Source organism: Brachyistius frenatus, unplaced genomic scaffold (assembly GCF_029030835.1).
Source record: "Brachyistius frenatus isolate BFR_SWC_R1_liver_20210118 unplaced genomic scaffold, ASM2903083v1 Contig_12, whole genome shotgun sequence".
In the NCBI taxonomy this organism is placed as follows: Eukaryota; Metazoa; Chordata; class Actinopteri; family Embiotocidae; genus Brachyistius; species Brachyistius frenatus.
In genome coordinates, this window is record NW_027210611.1 from 4481451 (window position 1) to 4500059 (window position 18609).

Sequence of the window (18609 nt, forward strand, 5' to 3'; positions counted from 1 at the left end):
ACCTCAGGTTATTTCATTCAGTCTGTGTTGAGTCACTCCAAACAGCCAATGCTCCCACTGTGCAGACTTTACCTGTAACCAAGCCGGCAACGGATGTACCAACTGTGCCAGGCTGTTTGTGTTCAGCTCATCTTCTGACTGAACTCATGAACTCATCAGAAGCTCTTGCTCTTTTTAATTCCCTCCGGCCTCTCTCCTTTGTCCTTTTGGTTCCACGCTGCCTGTAGGTGCAGATTTTTCACTTAAATTTAAACTCTTTCAACTTGTGAAAAGGCATCTTTGTGTCATTTTGTGCTACCACAGAATTTCAGTCTGTCTGAAGACAAAGTTAGTCTTGTTTCGCTTCTCTTCTCTCTTAACATGTGTCTTCACTCTCTACTGGTTCACTTGTTATCTCAATCCCCTCCTTCATCTCGTACCCCATATTTCCTCCCTGCTTCCCTTCCACCAGCCCTCCCTTAGTCTGCCCTCTTAATTTCATTACACAAGCTATTCGTTTTTTTGGAGTTGAAGATAGGTCCATCGTAACAATTGGCCTATACAATAATGATGCTGAATAATCCATCATTGTCACTGGTGTCAGGCAGGAATAGAACCTCTAAACATTAATCATGGTTTTGTTGCCAGCAGGAGATACATCAGGAAAGACAAATGGAAACATTAAGTTTGTAGGGTCAAAATCATAATTTCCTTGCTATGTTGTCTTGGATCAGCTGCATAAGAGCAGCTGACTCTGAAATGCTTTACGAGTATCTGATATAACAGGATGTCAGGTTATCAAAAGTCTGTTCAACAAGAGATCCACTATTCAGTTAATGTGACTTATTTTCTGCACTGTGAACCAAAATAGATCATTTTCAATACTCCAGCATAATAAGCTCATATTATTTATAATGTATCAACACAAATCATATAATCGGTCCTTTAATCTTCTTTGACTTTCCATGTCCTAAAGAGGACTGTTTATACAATCTGTCCAATGAATATATGAGGCAGCCAATCTAAGATGCTTTGCGCAGAAGTATGTGGCAAATGAATGCAATGTAATGTAGGTACAATTAGGAGGAGCGAAAATTGTCCAAATGTAACGTGGCATGAAACGTTGAAGCTGTTCTTAAAGTTCCAAGTCACTGATCTGCCCTGAACACGAACATCACCATGTGTGCAAACAATTCAAGGTTAGATTTGAGAAAGTGGACTTCGACACACCAGGGACTAACTGCTGTTAAAATGCATCAGACTGAGAAGAATGTCGACAACTGATGAGCTGATTTGTGACTTTGTGATGCAAGTGTGTATCTTGAGTGCCAGACTGACGCAGGGGGGGCTGTGCCACCTCCTGGCTGTGACACAGAGGGCATTAATTAGCATGTCTTTGAGGGGACAATCTAATCTCAGGGACACATGCACATAAACCTGAGCGTCCCAGGAGAGATCTGCTGCAATGCCTCCTGACAATTAAAGGCAGGAGGTTTCTGGGAAAGGGAACAGTCAATGAGAAAACCTATCAAGAAAACATTATTAAATTGAAAGCTTAACAATAAAGTGTTCAATCAGTTTCAGATGTCTTGGAATCTGGTTGGGATTATAAGAAAATGTGAGGAACTGATAGACAATTAGATTCATTCGTTTCAACTGTGCTACATCCACAGACCGTTTTGATCTTTGGTGAAAGTAGTGGGACAATTCTTTACTACAGCTCTCATAATACATTCTGGACCCCAACCCAGTATTGCAGTAAAGCATGTAATGCACTCGCAAGTCCACTAGAAGGAAGCATATCAATGTTAATTCTTTGCCTCGTGATCCGTATTAGTGAAGCGAGCTTTAGGAAAACAAAACGTGTTTGGGAAAGGTTTACGACTGAAATACCTCAGTTAGGGTTTGGGAAAAACCACATGCCAACGGTTTGGGAAAAAAAACACCTCAGAAAATGTTGGCACATCCAAACTCCAACCATCATTACAAATACTTCAGCATCTTTTGTACTTTTGTATGTGACCTGCCTTTGTTTACATACATGTTCTTATTATGTCTACATGATGCTAGGCGTGTTAAAGACACGCTACTCTTTTGTGGACGGGCGGGTGTATTACACACTTTGCCGTAATTTGTGCTGATTAGGTAAAAGAGCTTTTTTTTTTCATTGGTTCTGCCTGAAACCTTCTGCAATTACATCGATTTTTGTTTCACTCTTTCTGTGAGCTTAAGGGAACACGCCACCAATTTTACATTTTAGTCACATGGGAGCAAAACAGCCAGTAAAAGCAGTTGTATAATTTCTTGTGTCCCGATTTGTCGGAGAAAATGATCCCAATTACATCACTTCAGTTAATCTTGTATTTAGCTTGGAGGCTCCAAAATGTTAAAAGATAGCCTGTGTTACAGACGTGGGGAGATGTGGGCGCTTATCAGGCGGAGAGGGGCGAATTGAGGATGCTGTTTAGTTGCAATGTGTTGTAGAATTCACCGTTTTTGAATCATGGATCATATTAGGGACCATATCCCTGCATGGGTTGCATTGACCTTGACAATTAGTTTTGTGTCTCTCTCACGCCCAACTTTGAGGAAGTGCAACACTAAATTGTCGGAGTTCTGTTTTGAAATAATTGCCGCAGAAACTCATTCTTCTGTCTTTCTTGTCTTTCTTCTGATGTTTCGGTGTCAGAATTTGAACCACAAAGTGTTGTCGTCATTCATTTTGTTGTTTTTAATTGCATAGAAAGAATAGTTCCCATTTTTATGGCCATTTTGAATAACAATTAAGCCTTCTTAAAAAGGGAAAATGGGGTTGTTTAAAAAAAAAAAAAAATCAAAAAAAAAATCAAAAATGTGATCATGTTACATCAATTTGTGTTTCAAACATATTTACTGTTAAGGGAAAGCAGTGATACAGAATTATAGAGTGGACTTGATGCTTCATTTCAAATGTATAACAGCAAAAAGGAGAGAGGACAAGATGAAAAGCAAGCCCAGAATAAAGTATCTACCCCCCAGTTTAGTCTGTTTAAATTCCTCCTGTCTGTCACTGAGCATATATTCAGTCTTTTTCTATTTCAGTTACATATAGGAGTGTTCTTTAAAGATGTGTGTTTCTACGCAATGTCTGCAGTAAGCAGCTGCAATAAAGGTTTTTTTGGTGTCCTTCAGTCAGGTCACTCCTTCTCGTTTTCTGGTGGTTCATCTGAAAATAATCCTGTCATTATTTAGACATTCATCCTCAAAAAGCGGTATGTTTAGGGGTGTGTCTAGTTTAAGTAACAGGCACCAGGTGCTGTCGGTCCTCAGGTACCTAATTGGATCGAGTCAGCTCCACTACTCGTTCCTCCTCAGCTCGTCCAAAGATGGCACCAGCGGAAATCCGAACTCTTAAGCTTCAGACTGGAATTTCACAAACCAGTGGGTTGCCGCTTGGTCAACACACACGTGGCCAAATAAAAGAATATCGAATCTTGAATCGGATTCTTTCCAGGTGGAGGGGGTCAGTCTGTGTTGTTATTTATTTTTTCAGAAATCTTTAACATAATTTTGCAAGTGAGACCAAATCAATACGTCATCAACACAACCCTAGCCTGACTGAATCAATCATCACATTTTGGGGAAATGTGGGGATCATTTCTGTCTTAGTCTGATGAGTTTGTACGTCTTCATATACGATGCAGTGATTTGAAGAAACGTTTTGTTGTTCCTGTCCTGCAGGGAGAGCGTCAGGATTTGGACTTCGTTGAGGAAAGGAACGCCCAGGTGCAGCTGGAGAAGGCTAAGGTACTTTCACTCTGTTGCATCACGGTTATCACCCGACCCGACATGCCGTGGCCCCTCGCAGACTCATTTTTCAGAGAGGCTCCTCTCAAGGACGCGATTACATCACAGACAGGAAACGCAGACATCAGGACATCACATTAGGGGAGCAATATTCTGCTCTTAAAATGAGTCATAGCCGTCTTCATCCTTGACATCCCTTTGTGTGCTCAATATCTGGAGTAGGATAATAATGAAGTATGTTGATTATTGCTGAATCAACTCAAATGAATTATTTTTCACCGTCTTCAATTGAGTGCACTCCAGCAATATCAATATGATATTCTTTCACTGGAAGAAACCAGAGTCGAATACAACAACATTTAAATTGTCTAATTTATAACATTTTAAGTGTGGTAAATGTTTTTTCTCTACCAACAATGATGATATATGAGGACACTAATCTATAATCCAGTGAGCATATGGGTCGAGGGAAATCACTTAATCTAATTTTTCTGCTGTGTGTCCCTCCACAATTTTATTTCGGTTATCTTACACGTTTGTTTACATGCCCTTCAAGGTTATGAAAGAAGACCTCTTAAAGTTTTATTTTCTTTACATTACGAACTTATTGATCAGGACAGAGCGTGCCATTTGCTTTTTGACTGGTGACCTTTTATAACCAAAGCTACTCGTGATCCCTAATCACTGCCTCTGTATGTTTGCGTATCAGAAATATTATTTCTTCTTCATTCCTAGCACATTGATATATTTGCTTGCTTGGTTGTGTACACTGTTACTCTTCCTTCATAAAAAAAAATAAAAAATATGACCACAAAATTAATGACCCCATCTAACTTGTAGGAACTCTAGAATTGCAAATCTAGAAGTGTCACTGCACTAAAATCTGCTTTTGTGTCAAATTTGAGTGCAGGGTAAAGTATTTATGTTATTTTGTCTTTTTTGGTTTTGTTTGGTTCTATTTCTCAAAATTACCAAAAGCAATGTGCTCATTTGAAAAACCCGTTGTGGAGCTCAATTTTGAGAAATAAAAGTCCCGATTCTGCTTAAATTTCAAAGCAATTTGAAAGTTGAGCAGATTGTAACCTTACCTGAGCTTATTGTGCCTTACATATATACAAAAAGTGGAGTATTCACTTTCTCTGTGGGATAATGACAATAATACAAAAATATACAAAGCTTTGCCTTTTAAACAGCCCCTACTGATCTACATCTTGTTGAATATTGAATAAAATCCCCCCCCCCCCCCGGATTTCATGGTCTCCCACTGGTGCTCTGTAATTAAGGCATCAGACATAGTCGGCCTGTCCCCTGCTGACCCCGCAGTCTCTCCCCCAGCCTCATCTTTCCAAAGTGGAGTAATTAGCAGCTTGATCGGCATGCCACTGACATTTGACTCTGATAGGATTACAGCACCAACAGGCATTCAATCAGGAGGAAGCATACAGTAGCTGCTGCGTACCAAAGAGGAAGATGCAATTTTTTTTTTTTTTTCACAGCAGATATGTTCATTTGTTGTAGTGGGAGAAAAAAAACAAAAAAATAGGAGTTACTAATAACATAAACAATGACTCTTCTGTCCCAGTAAGCTATGTAAATGGAATTCAGGTATCATTCAATGTATTATTTACACTTATACCTTTCCTTCTGCAACATGTCTGTGAATGCAGATTGTGTGTTGTAAATGTACAATTATGTTTAAGGAATGTCAAGTATTACATTCCACATATTTCCAACTCGTTAGATATGCTTTCATGTAATTCCTGTCAAAATCTTGATTTTAACCTTTAACCATTATGCTTTATTATGTGCACATGACAGCAGAAAGCTGTGCTGCTGACAAACTCTCTAACTTAGTTACACAACCCCATAAAAAAAAGAATACAATGGACAAGTACATCTGCTGAATATTACGGTGTGATGCTAATACATAATTCAATATCTGTTGACACTTCAATTTTGAAATGGTTACAGTCAGCTAAAACTGTAACACTCCTCTCTAACTGACCAGAGGACAACAGTCTGTAACTTTGGTTTCTACTGCTACAGTAATTTGACATTAAGTGTTAGGACGAGGATAACATAGTCTAAATGTGCAGTTTTGATTAAGTGCAGTTTTGTTTTAATTTTGAAAGGAGATTTGTGGATATTCTGGAGAATGTTCTATCATTTATATCCATTCAATTAAATAAATGTATCCATTAAATTAGATTAGTTATAAAAAAAAATTACATCTGAAAAAGAATCTGTTCACTTAATCAAACAGCATAATTCACTGATTTCTAGGTACAAAAATACAATATATAAAGATATTTATGTTATACATAGATATCTGCTGGATGTGACGCACAGAGCATATAAGCACGACATGTATAGAGTTTTTGTCTCTACACTATACTGTTATAATGGTGTCACAAGATTTGAAAATAATTTGAACACCTCTCCTGTGTCCCCAGTCCAAACCCGTGGCATTTGCTGTACGTTGCAACTTCTCTTACACGCCAGCAGACGACGACAACGTGCCTGTACCGGGCCAGGCCGTTACGTTTGAGGCCAGAGACTTCCTGCATGTCAAAGAGGTTTGAAACAAACACACACACACACTTCATTAAAAGTCACAGACAGGTGGAGTTATTAAAGATTTGGCTGCAGCAGGGCTTCTCAGGTGGCATGACTAAAATTAACATAAACACATGCAAAATAACGATAGAGGCTCAAAGGGCCGAGAGGATGACTTGCAAAAGATGCCACAGCCTGCCTCACGTTTAAACCTTTCTAAACCCACCCCTGCTTCGCTGGTAAGACTTGTGGATCAATAGGTAACGATAACATCAAAAGCAATCATGCATTTGCTGAATTTCTCATCATCTGATTAAACAACTGTGAGCCACATCAGTGAAACAAGACTTACATTTGCACTGTATTTGTTGTCCTCTTCTCCAATGACCAGAAGTTTAACAATGAGTGGTGGATCGGACGGCCGGTGAAGGAGGATGGTGTGGTGGGCTTCATCCCCAGTCCAGTCAGCCTGGAGACCATTCTCATCAAAAGAGAAGTCCAAGCAAGGAAAGCTGCCAAGGCCTTAGCCAAGTATATACCTCATGCTCCTCTTTACTCTCACTCCAATACAGCAGGATGTTACAAATATATTTGTTTGCAAAAATTGATTTTTGAAGTACCACCCCCAAATAATTTTTTTTTTATTTTTTTTTTAAATGTTATTGCATTGTTACTTTATTTTATGAACTTTAAAAAAAAAAAAAAACTGAAACAGTACTTGTGGGCTGCTCAAAAGCTCCTATTACATTAATTTAATAGGCCTTAATTGACTCGTAAGGAGCCCATTATAAAGAAGCAGGTCAAAAACTGTCAGCTGGTGATTATTACAGTTTGATAAACTGTCTGACTCTTCAAACACCTGACTGATAAAGAAGCTGCAGAAGGCTTTAGCTGCCACAGGAGGGGTGGGTAACTGTTCTGCTGTGCAGCGTTCAAGCACAAACAGGGTCTACATGGAAGAGTCATCAAGAAGCAATCCCGAAATCAACATCTGAAAAGCTGAATTCAACATCTGAAAACCTGAAATCAATATCTGAAAACCTGAATTCAATGGCCACAATCAGTAAATATAAATCTGGAGATAAAAAGGAGCAGCATTTGATGAAAAGAACACCTTGCCAAGTGTTAATTCTTTGGGGTTTTGTGGCAGCCAAGAGACACAGAACATTTTTTTATGGACAAAGGGAAGAATGGATTCCACTAAATATCAGCAGATGTTCAATGCAAACGTCGTGCAGCCAGTAAAGAAAGTGAAACTGAAGAGAACGGCTTGTGTCACAGCACAATGATCCACAGGAGACTTCAAGTACTTCAAGAAACACAAGCTGAAGCCAAAGCACGGTTCGCTGCTTTGACTATCATTAAAGAATCTGTGGGGAGATCCTGTGTGTGCAAGGCACCATTTGCAAGCTGTCTGGATACTGAATACTGACTTAGTAGGTTGCCCAAACTGCTACACATGCCGCAACTCCTGTAGGGGTGTTTTTCTTTTGTTCAGTCAGTAGGTTGTTTTAACTCCAATCAGCCCTGCAGGCAGGAAGATCCACAGAAACACATCTAGAGTATCTCAGACACTTGGCCACTGTCTGTGCTGAATCACTTAAAAGGATTTACCCTCTAAGCTTCATATAGCTGTATTATGCAAGTAGATATACAGTCTCCAAGCACAGCATCTTGTATTGCCTAGACACATGCTGATCTATTTTTATCGTGACTATAGCACTGACATTTTAAGTTTAATAAAAATCCATGTTTATCAGTAGGGAAAATGAGACGTGAGCTAATTCTGAACTTTTCTTTCATTTCAGCAAAGCTCAAGTGGCTCAAGATATGAACACAAAGAAATATACTCCTCCATCACAAGGTCTGTACATGTGTGTAAGATTGTGTAAAACATTTTTAATTTGTTTTATTTATGATGACTGGTGAGTTAATATAGGTACTTCTCTTGTCTCTCTCCATGAACAGCCAATCAGCAGGTGAAAAAGAAACCGGTAAGTGACTGAAGGTTTGCTGGTCTGTTGACATCTGTCTCAACCCATTCTTCATCGTCATAAAAAAAAAAGCCGTCCTCAGAAACAGTATTTCCCATGTTTCTTACTAGTCTACTTTACTATATGCTTAGCCTGTGTTTGCACTGCATGCAATATGTGCACAAGCTTTGGTATTTCCTTGTGTACCATTTTTCCATGTTTAAATTAAACCTCCTCTCTTTTACTGTGCTGTATTTGTTGAAAAATATTCGATAGCACACATAAATTTCTGACAGATTTGGGGGTCCTGGATAAATGTGGATTTTTCATGAATCTCATTGTGTCAAACACGGGTCAAAGAACTGAAATTGGCTTTGTGAACCTGCTGTTCACCTGTTCATACTTGTCGCACGACAGGGAGAACCAGATAATAAAATATTGACTAAATAAATTGTGAAAATAGGAAAAAGAAAAAAAAAATCACCCTGTGCCCAGATGTTGAAATAAAATTCCTTGTTTATAACATTTAAGTTACCATTTTACAAGCGAGAACTAAAATATTTGTGGTATTTTTGCTCGAAAAATGTCAGAAATTATTAATCAATAAGCAGTGATAATAACAAACTCAGTCTCTGTTTCGTGATTTATCAGCATTTCATTTCAGGTCTAATATTCATACAAGGACAGTTAGAATATATTTTCATGGACTGCAGTGACGTGGATAGAGCCACAGGTCTGCACATGTGTCTTGAGTGAATGACCAAAAATCGGGCCGTGACAACAATCCAATATAAAACACAGTTGAATTTCATCATCCAGCAGCAAACACGGAGCTAAAGATAATTTAACCTGCTAAATGATACCTGCAGCTGTGCTTCTATTCAAAATTCCTGTTTAAAATCACATTGGCGATGAAACAAAGAAGTGCAGAAGGACAATTTTAAAGTTGCTTTATTTTGACTGGCAAGCTTTTTTTTTTTCCACAACCTATCTTACATTTAACCATCTTAAATTTTTAAAAAAAGGATGCATGTGGTGCTAATTTGTTGCCTGCAGTGTAAAGATATATTTACAGTCAGACATTCAGCTTTCCCCGATAAAAGCACAACATATACTCTCTGTCATACACTGAATTACTGTTTTGTTTCTTTGTGGCTGCAGGGGGAGCAGGTGGCTATGTATGATGTAGTGCCTACAATGCGTCCTGTGGTTCTAATGGGACCATCACTGAAGGGCTTAGAGGTGGGTTTCCTGTAACTTGTGAAGGGCTTAAGAGGCTGTTAAAATAGGATTTAAAACACTTGTATAATTTGAACGAACTATGGTCTTTATTTAAAATCTGTTTTTTGTTAAATTTCAGGTTACAGATATGATGCAAAAAGCACTATTTGACTTTTTAAAACATCGATTTGAAGGCAGGTAAGTTCTGATTGAATGCTTTGGCGTCACACCATTTGTTTGGCAATAAAACATGATGGAAATCAAGACTGTGTGATGATGTCTGTTATTTTGTTTTGCTCTCCAGAATTACTATTACGCGGGTCACAGCAGACATCTCTCTAGCTAAACGGTCCATCCTCAACAACCCTGGCAAAAAGGCCTTAATGGATCGGTCCAACACACGCTCCAACTTGGGTACGTGGTTCATCATACCGTGGCAAATTCTAACTGACGTTTCTTTTGTCTGTTTGGAGAGCAAGACGGTTGGAGATCACTGCATCAGGACAACTCAAATAGTACCATTCACAGAAAAGAACACGTAGCCAATTTCTAAAATAACTGCTTTAATTGCTTTAGCTTTCATTGTGCTGTCCCTGGGGGAACAAACCTCGCCCACCCAGAACCCTAATTAGGTTAAAACAAGCATCTGATACTAACTGACCCAGGTCTGAAATTAATGTGTCAGACTTGTAGTGTTCTTTACCTCATTAAAACACTGCGGTTTATCCTCTCGAGGTTTTGTTGTATGTCTCGTGGATTAACAGGATAATAATGTTTGATATTATTAGGCACTATAGTGACGACAAATACAGATGGTAAAAGGAATTGTTTGCCATTTTTTTTGTGTTTTGACATTTTGGATGATCGCCTTTCTTAAGTCAAATTAGAGGATTTATATTGGGCTCATGTCTGTGCATGAAGCCAACAGCCTTTTAGTAGCCTTAGCTTTAGCCTCAGCTTTGCATGGAGACGTGGAAGCAACCACGATCTCAGCACTCCAATACTTTGTCTAAGCGCTGTCATCAGAACACTAACGTGCTCACAGACAAAGCTGGCATGCTTTAGCTGGTAGTGTTTACCATGTATATCTTAGTTTAGTGTGTCAGCATACTAAGATTTGCTTAGTAGCACAAAACACAAAGTAAAGCTGAGGCTAATGGAAATGCATGTGTTTTTTTTTTAAGCAAATGGTCAAAACTATTGGACAATATTTTTTTTTTAAATTGATGATTGTGACTGCAGAGTTCACCTTAAACTAAGAATCATTGTGTTTTCATTACCTTGGAATACACCCTTCATATCTACTTAGGAAGCGGGTCCCCCTCCACAGAGAAGGAACAAACCAAATACCTGCTATAGGGAGGGCAATTTGCATTTTTGGGGAGTTTCGCGGCCTCCGTGATCGGTTCTTGCAAAGAGAGGGTGAGGCGAAGGTTGTTTAGTTGGTTGCAATCTGCAACCTCACCGCTAGATGCTGCTAAATTCTACACACTGCTCCTTTACCATAATAACAAATAATTTCCACCACACGGTGGACTCTGAGGAAAAGTCAAGAGATCACCAAATTTTGTAGGCCTCATCCTTTTAAAACCATGAATGTCTTAATCAAATTTCTTGGTAGTTATTGAGATATTTCACTCTGGGCCAAAGTGGGGAACGGATTGACCAACTAACATCCCCAGAAGTGCAGTAAGCATGACCAAAAATCTGCCTATGAGCAGCAGTAGCTCACTAGTTCACACGTTATATCTCTGTTCGGAACAGTGTTTCCCCAGTTTCCAGTCTTTATGCGTCGAGGGAAGTTAATGTATTGCCTGAAACCACTGCCGATTTAGAAAAAAGGTTGGCTTCCTTACACATATTCACTGTATCTTGGTGAATGTGATATATTTACTGGGAATTTACTGTCTGTGCCGCAGTGACATTGTAGAGTCAGAGTGTCAAAATCCCCACTTGGTTAGAGGAGGAAAGATTTGGTATGAAACAGAAGTAGGATAAAAATTTATGTGGTTTTCTCTACTCTTGTCTTTCCCATTGCTGTCTCATCCCAGATGCTGCCGGTATGTATGACTGAAAGCACTGGTAGTCCTTGTGTCTTTGAAGTCTCCACCTCCCTTCTTTTCTTCCTTTCATTACCTCATATCTGTACCAACAACTCTTCCCACAGTCTTTATGTATAAGCTATACACAGCCATTGACTTATGGCCTTTACAATTGTTAAATTAAACTGAGCCCCTCTTTACTGTCTCCCTCTAGTGGCCAATCTTTAAATTACTCCTCCCATGAGTGTAACTAATCTCCACTCACCTAATAGGTTAGTGACGCAAAAAAAAAAAAATACATCATTTTATTAGGTAGCCTCATTTGGCAAGCAGAGGCCACTTAGAGCCATTAATCTGTAGAGAGGTTTTGTAAGGCATTTTCCATTTGTCTTGTGAGTTGCTGCCAGGTCTCTGTATCTTGTGTTCATTTGTTGTCTGTATTTGGTACAGCAGAGACAAGAATATGAAAAACTGCAAAGGTCCATGTGTTAGCATTTCTTGGACATTGGATGAGATATAGGCCATGAAATGTGCTTGAAAGTTCCATAAAGGCTCGTGATAAGTTAAGATTTTTTTCTTCTTTTAAAACAGTGTCAATAATAATATTCACATTTATCAACAGGATGGCCTTTTTTCATTTGTTTGAGATGCAGAATCAAGAATACATTTTTAAATGTCCGTGTTTGTATTTATAGTTACAAAACCAAAATATCCCTGAATAATTTATTTCCAACCAAGTCTGTTGTGTGGGAGAGACAGGCGATGTTTATCTTTAAAAAAAAGAAAAAAGATTTCAGCTCCACAAATTACTTATATAAATCTTATTTATATATGTAATTTCTGCTACTTTAATACTCATCAAAATAAATAAAGATGAATCTACTAATCCCCCTATACCTGCTCTGACAACTTTTAAATCAGAGCAAGATTTCTGATATCACTTAAAATTACATACTTCTCATCAGGCATAATGTGGGTGTTTGAAATGAGTCATTGGTAAATGTTGAATATATACCTGTGAAATGTAGTGTCTTGTTCGTAGTGTTAAAAATAAAATTATTAGTGATGAAATTTCCTCGATCTTAGATGTCAAAGTTTAGATTTTGCTGTTTGCAGCCCAGATCCAGGGGGAGGTGGAGCGTATCTTTGAGCTCGCCCGCAGCCTGCAGCTGGTGGTTTTAGATGCAGACACAATCAACCATCCTCTGCAGGTATCCAAGACCTCATTGGCGCCGATACTTGTGTATGTCAAGATCTCCTCACCAAAAGTAAGCCTCATCAGATCTAATAAAAAAAAAAAAAAACACAAATTTTCCTGAAACTGAGCTCTGAACTGACTTCTTTTAATAAGACGATCCTTTGAAATGCCAACAGCTTCTATATTGTTTTTAAAATACCTTTCTCTGCTTCTTTTCTTTTCATCCTACTCTTCACTCCTGTTGTGTAGGTGTTGACGAGACTGATCAAGACCAGAGGGAAGTCTCAGACCAAACATCTCAATGTTCAGCTTGTGGCAGCAGACAAGCTTGCCCAGTGTCTGCCGGTGAGTGCCCTCTAGTGGCGAATGTGAGAGATTGGTGCAGTGGCAGCTCCTGTTCAGTAAAACTTTAACAGAGAAATAAATAGATTATAATCATGCCACATTTTAATGTTAGATATTTCAGTTCTATAAAATTATTGTTAGTTGAAACTGGTAATGACTGACTTTTCCACAGGCACCGCTGAGGAATGTGAAGTCCGTATTTGAGTATTTTTAGAACCATCATGATTGACTTTTATGATTTTTAAGTCACTAAAACATAAATGTAGAGGGTAGTGGGGCTTTGAATGTTTATGCTGGAGAGACATTTTAATTAAACAGTGACTGGAATTAATAAAACATTAGAAATCTAAATCACTAAGAGGCTGATGTAACTGTGCACATGGGTGTCCATTTTTGAGATGCTGGTATTTCCCTACTTCTTCTTGTTTTTATCTGAATATCCCAAACTCTTAATCACAGATTTATCCTATTACCACCCCTCTGCCGAGCTTTCAGTGGTGTCACAGACAGCCTTTCATCTGTTGTCATGGTTACAGCCCATCGTTTGTTTCCTGTCAGACTTTTACTTGTTCTTGCCCTTATTTTAAATTTCCTGTAGGAAATGTTTGATGTCATCTTGGATGAGAACCAGCTGACAGACGCCTGCGAGCACATTGCTGATTACCTAGAGTCCTACTGGAGAGCCACTCATCCACCAGAGATGGAGCCTGCCAACGCACTGGTGGCCCAGCTGGCTGAAAATACACTGCCCGCCAGTCCCACAGCAATACCGGTACATAAAGCACACACACACACACACACATGAAAACACGATAGGATGTGAAGTCACCCTCTCATCTCATCTCATCATCCCACTCATCTCATGTGTGGACAGACAGGTGAATGTGGTAAAACTGTTTATATTGAAAATGATCACCTCAGCAGGAATGTTGTTGTTTAATAGAGGTACTTCATAATGTGCTGCATTCGTGTGTCTTTCCATTAATAACATTTTCATTTCATGTCTGACCATCCTAGTCCACAGGAAAGTTGAAGAAATGAGACAGGCCTTCCTCTGGTGAGTGAGAGAGATTCAAACTCTACTGTAGCTCTGTTTTCATCATTTTACCATGATACGCATGAGTTACAGTAGCAGTTTCTGTAGCGGTTAGCTTTTAATGACCTGTATGTATCATGTCTACAAAACAGATGAATATAAGGTAATATATACGTAGAATATAGAAACAGGAGTCGATGTGCAGCCCTTCCCAATCTCAAAAACATTTCAAGAATGCTGATTGGTTGATTCAACTTCTGTCAGGTGTGAAAGAGGTGAACAGAGATGTATGCGAGTCACCGCATGGAAACGTCTAATTGTATTTTAACAATGGGAGCTGTCTTACTTTAAAACCAGCTTCACCCCATCACATTTATCTTTGAAGCGCTGTCCGTCAACTTATTTGCATCAACGTCTCTGACGAGATCACTGCAGACAAGCTGGTAATTCTGCACTAAAATGGAGTTTCCCTGCCGTGTATATTGAACATTTCCATCCTTTACCTTTGTAGTTTTGTACAATTTAGGGCATAAAATAAACTTTTGATCTCACCACAAGTTCCATAAACTCTCTAAATTTGAACACATTTAGATTTTTGTTTTGTTTCTAGTGCATTGTATAACCAGTCAGATGACATCACGTTGTTTCTTTCTGTCCCAGGACGAGCAGAAAAGCAAGAAGTCAGCGGCCCCCAAGCGAAAGGGCCCCCGTGAGAACCACCTCGACAAGGAGCCACCTTCAGCCCCAGCTCAGGAGCAGAGGGCTGAGGAGGGCCAAAAAGAGGAGGAGGAGCGGCTCCTGAGGACCGAACCAAAGAGACCCCAGCACACTCACCACCACCACCACCGCCGGATGGAGCACCACAGCCACCCCCAGCACAGCCAAACTTCTGGTGCCGCGGATACTCAGACGAGCAGGGATTATAGCCAGAGGCTCCCACGAAGGCACCTGCCTGACGACAGGGAGGACGAGGTGGAGGAGGTGGAGGAGGTGGGCGAGGTGGAGGAGGAGGTGGTGGAGGAGGACGAGGAGGAGGAGTCTCACTATAACCACCGGGGCCATAACCACCACCACCACAACAGCAACCACCACCATCACCACCACCACCACCAACATCACCGTGGTAACAGCCAGCCACACGTCGGGGAAGACTATGAGCAGGAGCACAACGAGCGCAACCGGCAGCACAGGCATCACCAGCCAATGCCACCACGGACACAGCACACGGCTCACCACCCTGTACACAACCATCACAACTACCACCACTACCATGGCAGAGACAGAGGCAGAGGCAGAGACAGAGACAGAGACAGGGACAGAGACAGAGACAGAGACAGGGACAGAGACAGAGACAGAGATAAAGATAGAGAAGGACACAAAGACAGGGAAAGGGACAGAGATAGAGATCGAGGTCGAGACAGAGATGCAAGACAGTGGCAGAGAGATTCCTATATACACTCGTGACTGTTGTTTCTACGGTGCATGGTTTTTATGCTGCTCATTTTATAATGCACTAATGGGCGGGGCAGGGTGTACTATGTTTGTTGACAGTGTTTCTCCTCGTGTTGTTTGCCATTTTTCTAATTTCTACCCTCTGCCACATGAACACACCTCTTTCTTCTTTCCTCTTCTTTACCAAAAGGCATTTTAGCACTTGTAGGACACATTTTGTCTGTCTTATTTCCCCTTAATTCTTATAGCTGATGGCACAGTGTTCAAGATCAAACTCCATTGGTTGGTTCATGTAGCAAGGTTGTGCTGCATTTAACAGTTGTTTTTATTATCAGTTCAACTGTAAAAAAAAAAAAAAAAATTCATTATAAAATATTTGCCAGTAAAATGTCAGAATTTTGTTTTATAGCTTCCCACAGCCCAAGATGACATCCTCGTATGTCACCTCGGACAAAGGCTTGGTTCGAACAACAGTCTTAAATCCAAAGATAATTAATTTACGCTAATACAAAGTGACAAAACTAAGAAAATTCCCTAAACATTAAATGTGAGGTGTAAATACATTATCCAATATCTGAGATAAAAATGTTTTATTGTGATAATAGTTACCTAATACAACTATAGGACATGTCAAACAATAGGTATTCTTTATTGAGTTCAAATGCTTGATTGATTAGTTGATTGACAGAAAAAATATACTAAACTAAAGCAACTAAAATATCAAACGTTTTCTTTCAGCTTTTCAGATGTGAGGATTTGGCACTTCATCGTTGGTTGTTAGACTGGCGGCTGAACAAAACAAGTGTGAACATGTCTTGACCTCTCAGAAACTGTATCTTTGACTTTTCCGAAACAATTAATTGACTAATCTAGAGAGTAATCAGCTGTTAAATCTATAATCAAAAATAATAATAATCATTAGTTGTAGCCCAAAACAGCTTATATCTGTTGTCAACACAAATATCTCAAATCTGGAGATAACGGGATGAAATTAAATAACTGTGGCATTATATGATTTCTCCAGAGATGCACAAAGTGATGTTATGTCTGATCAAATAACTGACTCGTGTTTTAGTGTCACATCTTCCTCCGCCCCTTTGTGTTTAAGTCTGTGCATCTTCATAAGCCAACAGTTTGTTTCAAACATTGGTATGAAAAGTCAAACTATTTTTCTACATGATTCTAGAGTTTTCTTCCTACTTTTTAAAATGGTGTTCAGGCATATTTACTGACTTGCATTTGCTCTGTCTGGAAGCATGAATAATCTTTTGGTGACACTGACCTGTGCTATATGCTGGATACTCTATGCATCTTCTTGTGATAAAATATATTGCTTGAATACAATCTCTATGCATTTGTACATACTTCATAATTGCCTTGTTAGGTACATGTAAGGAGAACCAGAGAGCCTGTTGCACTGTTTGGTAGAACTTGACCTGGATGTGTATGATTATTTTTGATTTGACAAAACTGAATTGACTCTGTTCCTTTGAAAGTTTGTTTTGGTTATATTTGTTTTGTACAGCGTTCAGAAGTTCATTTTGACAAATATGCATTTTATTGTTCAGAATCATTAAAATATCAAATGTGTAAAGTGACATTAAAGCATTTCCCTTTTCCCTTTTCCATTTATTACTAAAGAGAAAGATATGGGAATTATTTAAATAGGCTATGGAATCAAAACAGGTTTAATTTCGATACTATAACTTCTACAAAAAGTCATGATGTTACAACACTGCTGCCGTTAAAATCACCCCCATCATTAAATAAGGCCTGATTTCTATCTATTATATTTATTTTCTCTCTATAGTTCAATATAATTGTCTCAAAAGTATTAGATGCTGGGATGAACATAAACAAAGGTGCCTTTTCTTTTAGTAGGAAATAGTAGGGGGTGCATTTCCTGGCAGACTGGCTTGCCATAAAAATGATGATAATAATAGCATCTTTTAATTTCTGAATCAGATATTTTTTTTTAGAGTACAGTATAGTTAAAGGACTGACATATGCTGATAATTGGAGTAAATTTCATGGATGTGACGCTTTCATGGGGGGAGATAACAGCCATGAAAAGCACCCCCTTATCAAATGCAGTAATATTTATGTACGTTTTATGGTTCCCACGAGCGGGGAGGTTCATACGGTCGAACACCGTTACAGCAGGTGGCGGCATTCACTTTTAACGTTAGTTTATCGTCCGCCAGTAAATAAATAAATGATCAAACTACTGTAATTATGCAGTCTCTCCGTTTCAGAGATTATCTTTGTCAAAGATTGTCTTTCTTCCTTCCTTATGTCCAAAGTGTAAATGGCAAGTCACCTGTTAACAACTATGCTAACAGTTTAACCAGTAATGATTCTGAATCTGTCAGGACACCCTCCTTTCCTTCTTCACTGCAGGCAGACCCATCGCTGTAACGTTACATGGACCAGGTCTCGGTTTTCTTTTCTTTTTTTATTTAATTGGCAATTAAAGTACAGATTTTGATGAATGGGCAAAGTAAAAATATCATATGACAATTTGCTAGGCAGATCATTTTTTGACCCATAGTCTGGACTGTTGGTATGACCAAGCGTGACATATGAAGATTGTTCTAATTATAATGACCATTTTTCACTGTTATCTCACTCTTATTTTTCACTGTTATGTGGCATTGCCTAGAAAAAGTGATTCATACATTAATCAAAATTGACATATTACTTAATTATGAAATCAAGCATAACTTTCAGCCCTCCTTTGAATATAAGAATGTTAGCTTACCAACATTTCAAAGACAGACATATCCATTGAAATCGTTGCAAGATTTATGGGCCCATTTCCCGATGCCAATGTCAGGATCAGTCGTCATCCCAGTGCACCATAGTTGGTGATGAACAATACAAAATTGTGAGATAAAGAGGAAATTATGGTAAGAGCCATAAAGGTCTAATATTGAGCAGAAATATTGCTTTGTTTCTCCCAGTTTTGCTTGGATTTATACATTACATATTGATATATTCACTTCAAAAGACAACATAATT

The 18609-nt window shown here is 39.0% G+C and overlaps 1 protein-coding gene across 3 annotated transcripts in view; it reads left to right on the forward strand.

Annotated features, from left to right (window-relative positions):
- The window catches only part of cacnb2b (calcium channel, voltage-dependent, beta 2b), a 38519-nt gene extending 21313 nt beyond the window's left edge, over nucleotides 1-17206 (forward strand). For all 3 annotated transcript variants that reach the window (XM_069692348.1, XM_069692349.1, XM_069692351.1), the window contains exons 2-13: nucleotides 3700-3765; nucleotides 6219-6341; nucleotides 6713-6852; nucleotides 8130-8185; nucleotides 8290-8315; nucleotides 9456-9536; nucleotides 9655-9713; nucleotides 9820-9929; nucleotides 12674-12825; nucleotides 13005-13100; nucleotides 13699-13872; nucleotides 14797-17206. In XM_069692348.1, the coding sequence (XP_069548449.1) occupies nucleotides 3700-3765; nucleotides 6219-6341; nucleotides 6713-6852; nucleotides 8130-8185; nucleotides 8290-8315; nucleotides 9456-9536; nucleotides 9655-9713; nucleotides 9820-9929; nucleotides 12674-12825; nucleotides 13005-13100; nucleotides 13699-13872; nucleotides 14797-15600 (1887 nt within the window). In that variant the 3' untranslated portion in view covers nucleotides 15601-17206. The remainder of the gene's footprint in view (nucleotides 1-3699; nucleotides 3766-6218; nucleotides 6342-6712; nucleotides 6853-8129; nucleotides 8186-8289; nucleotides 8316-9455; nucleotides 9537-9654; nucleotides 9714-9819; nucleotides 9930-12673; nucleotides 12826-13004; nucleotides 13101-13698; nucleotides 13873-14796) is intronic.
- The last annotated feature ends 1403 nt before the right edge of the window (nucleotides 17207-18609 follow it).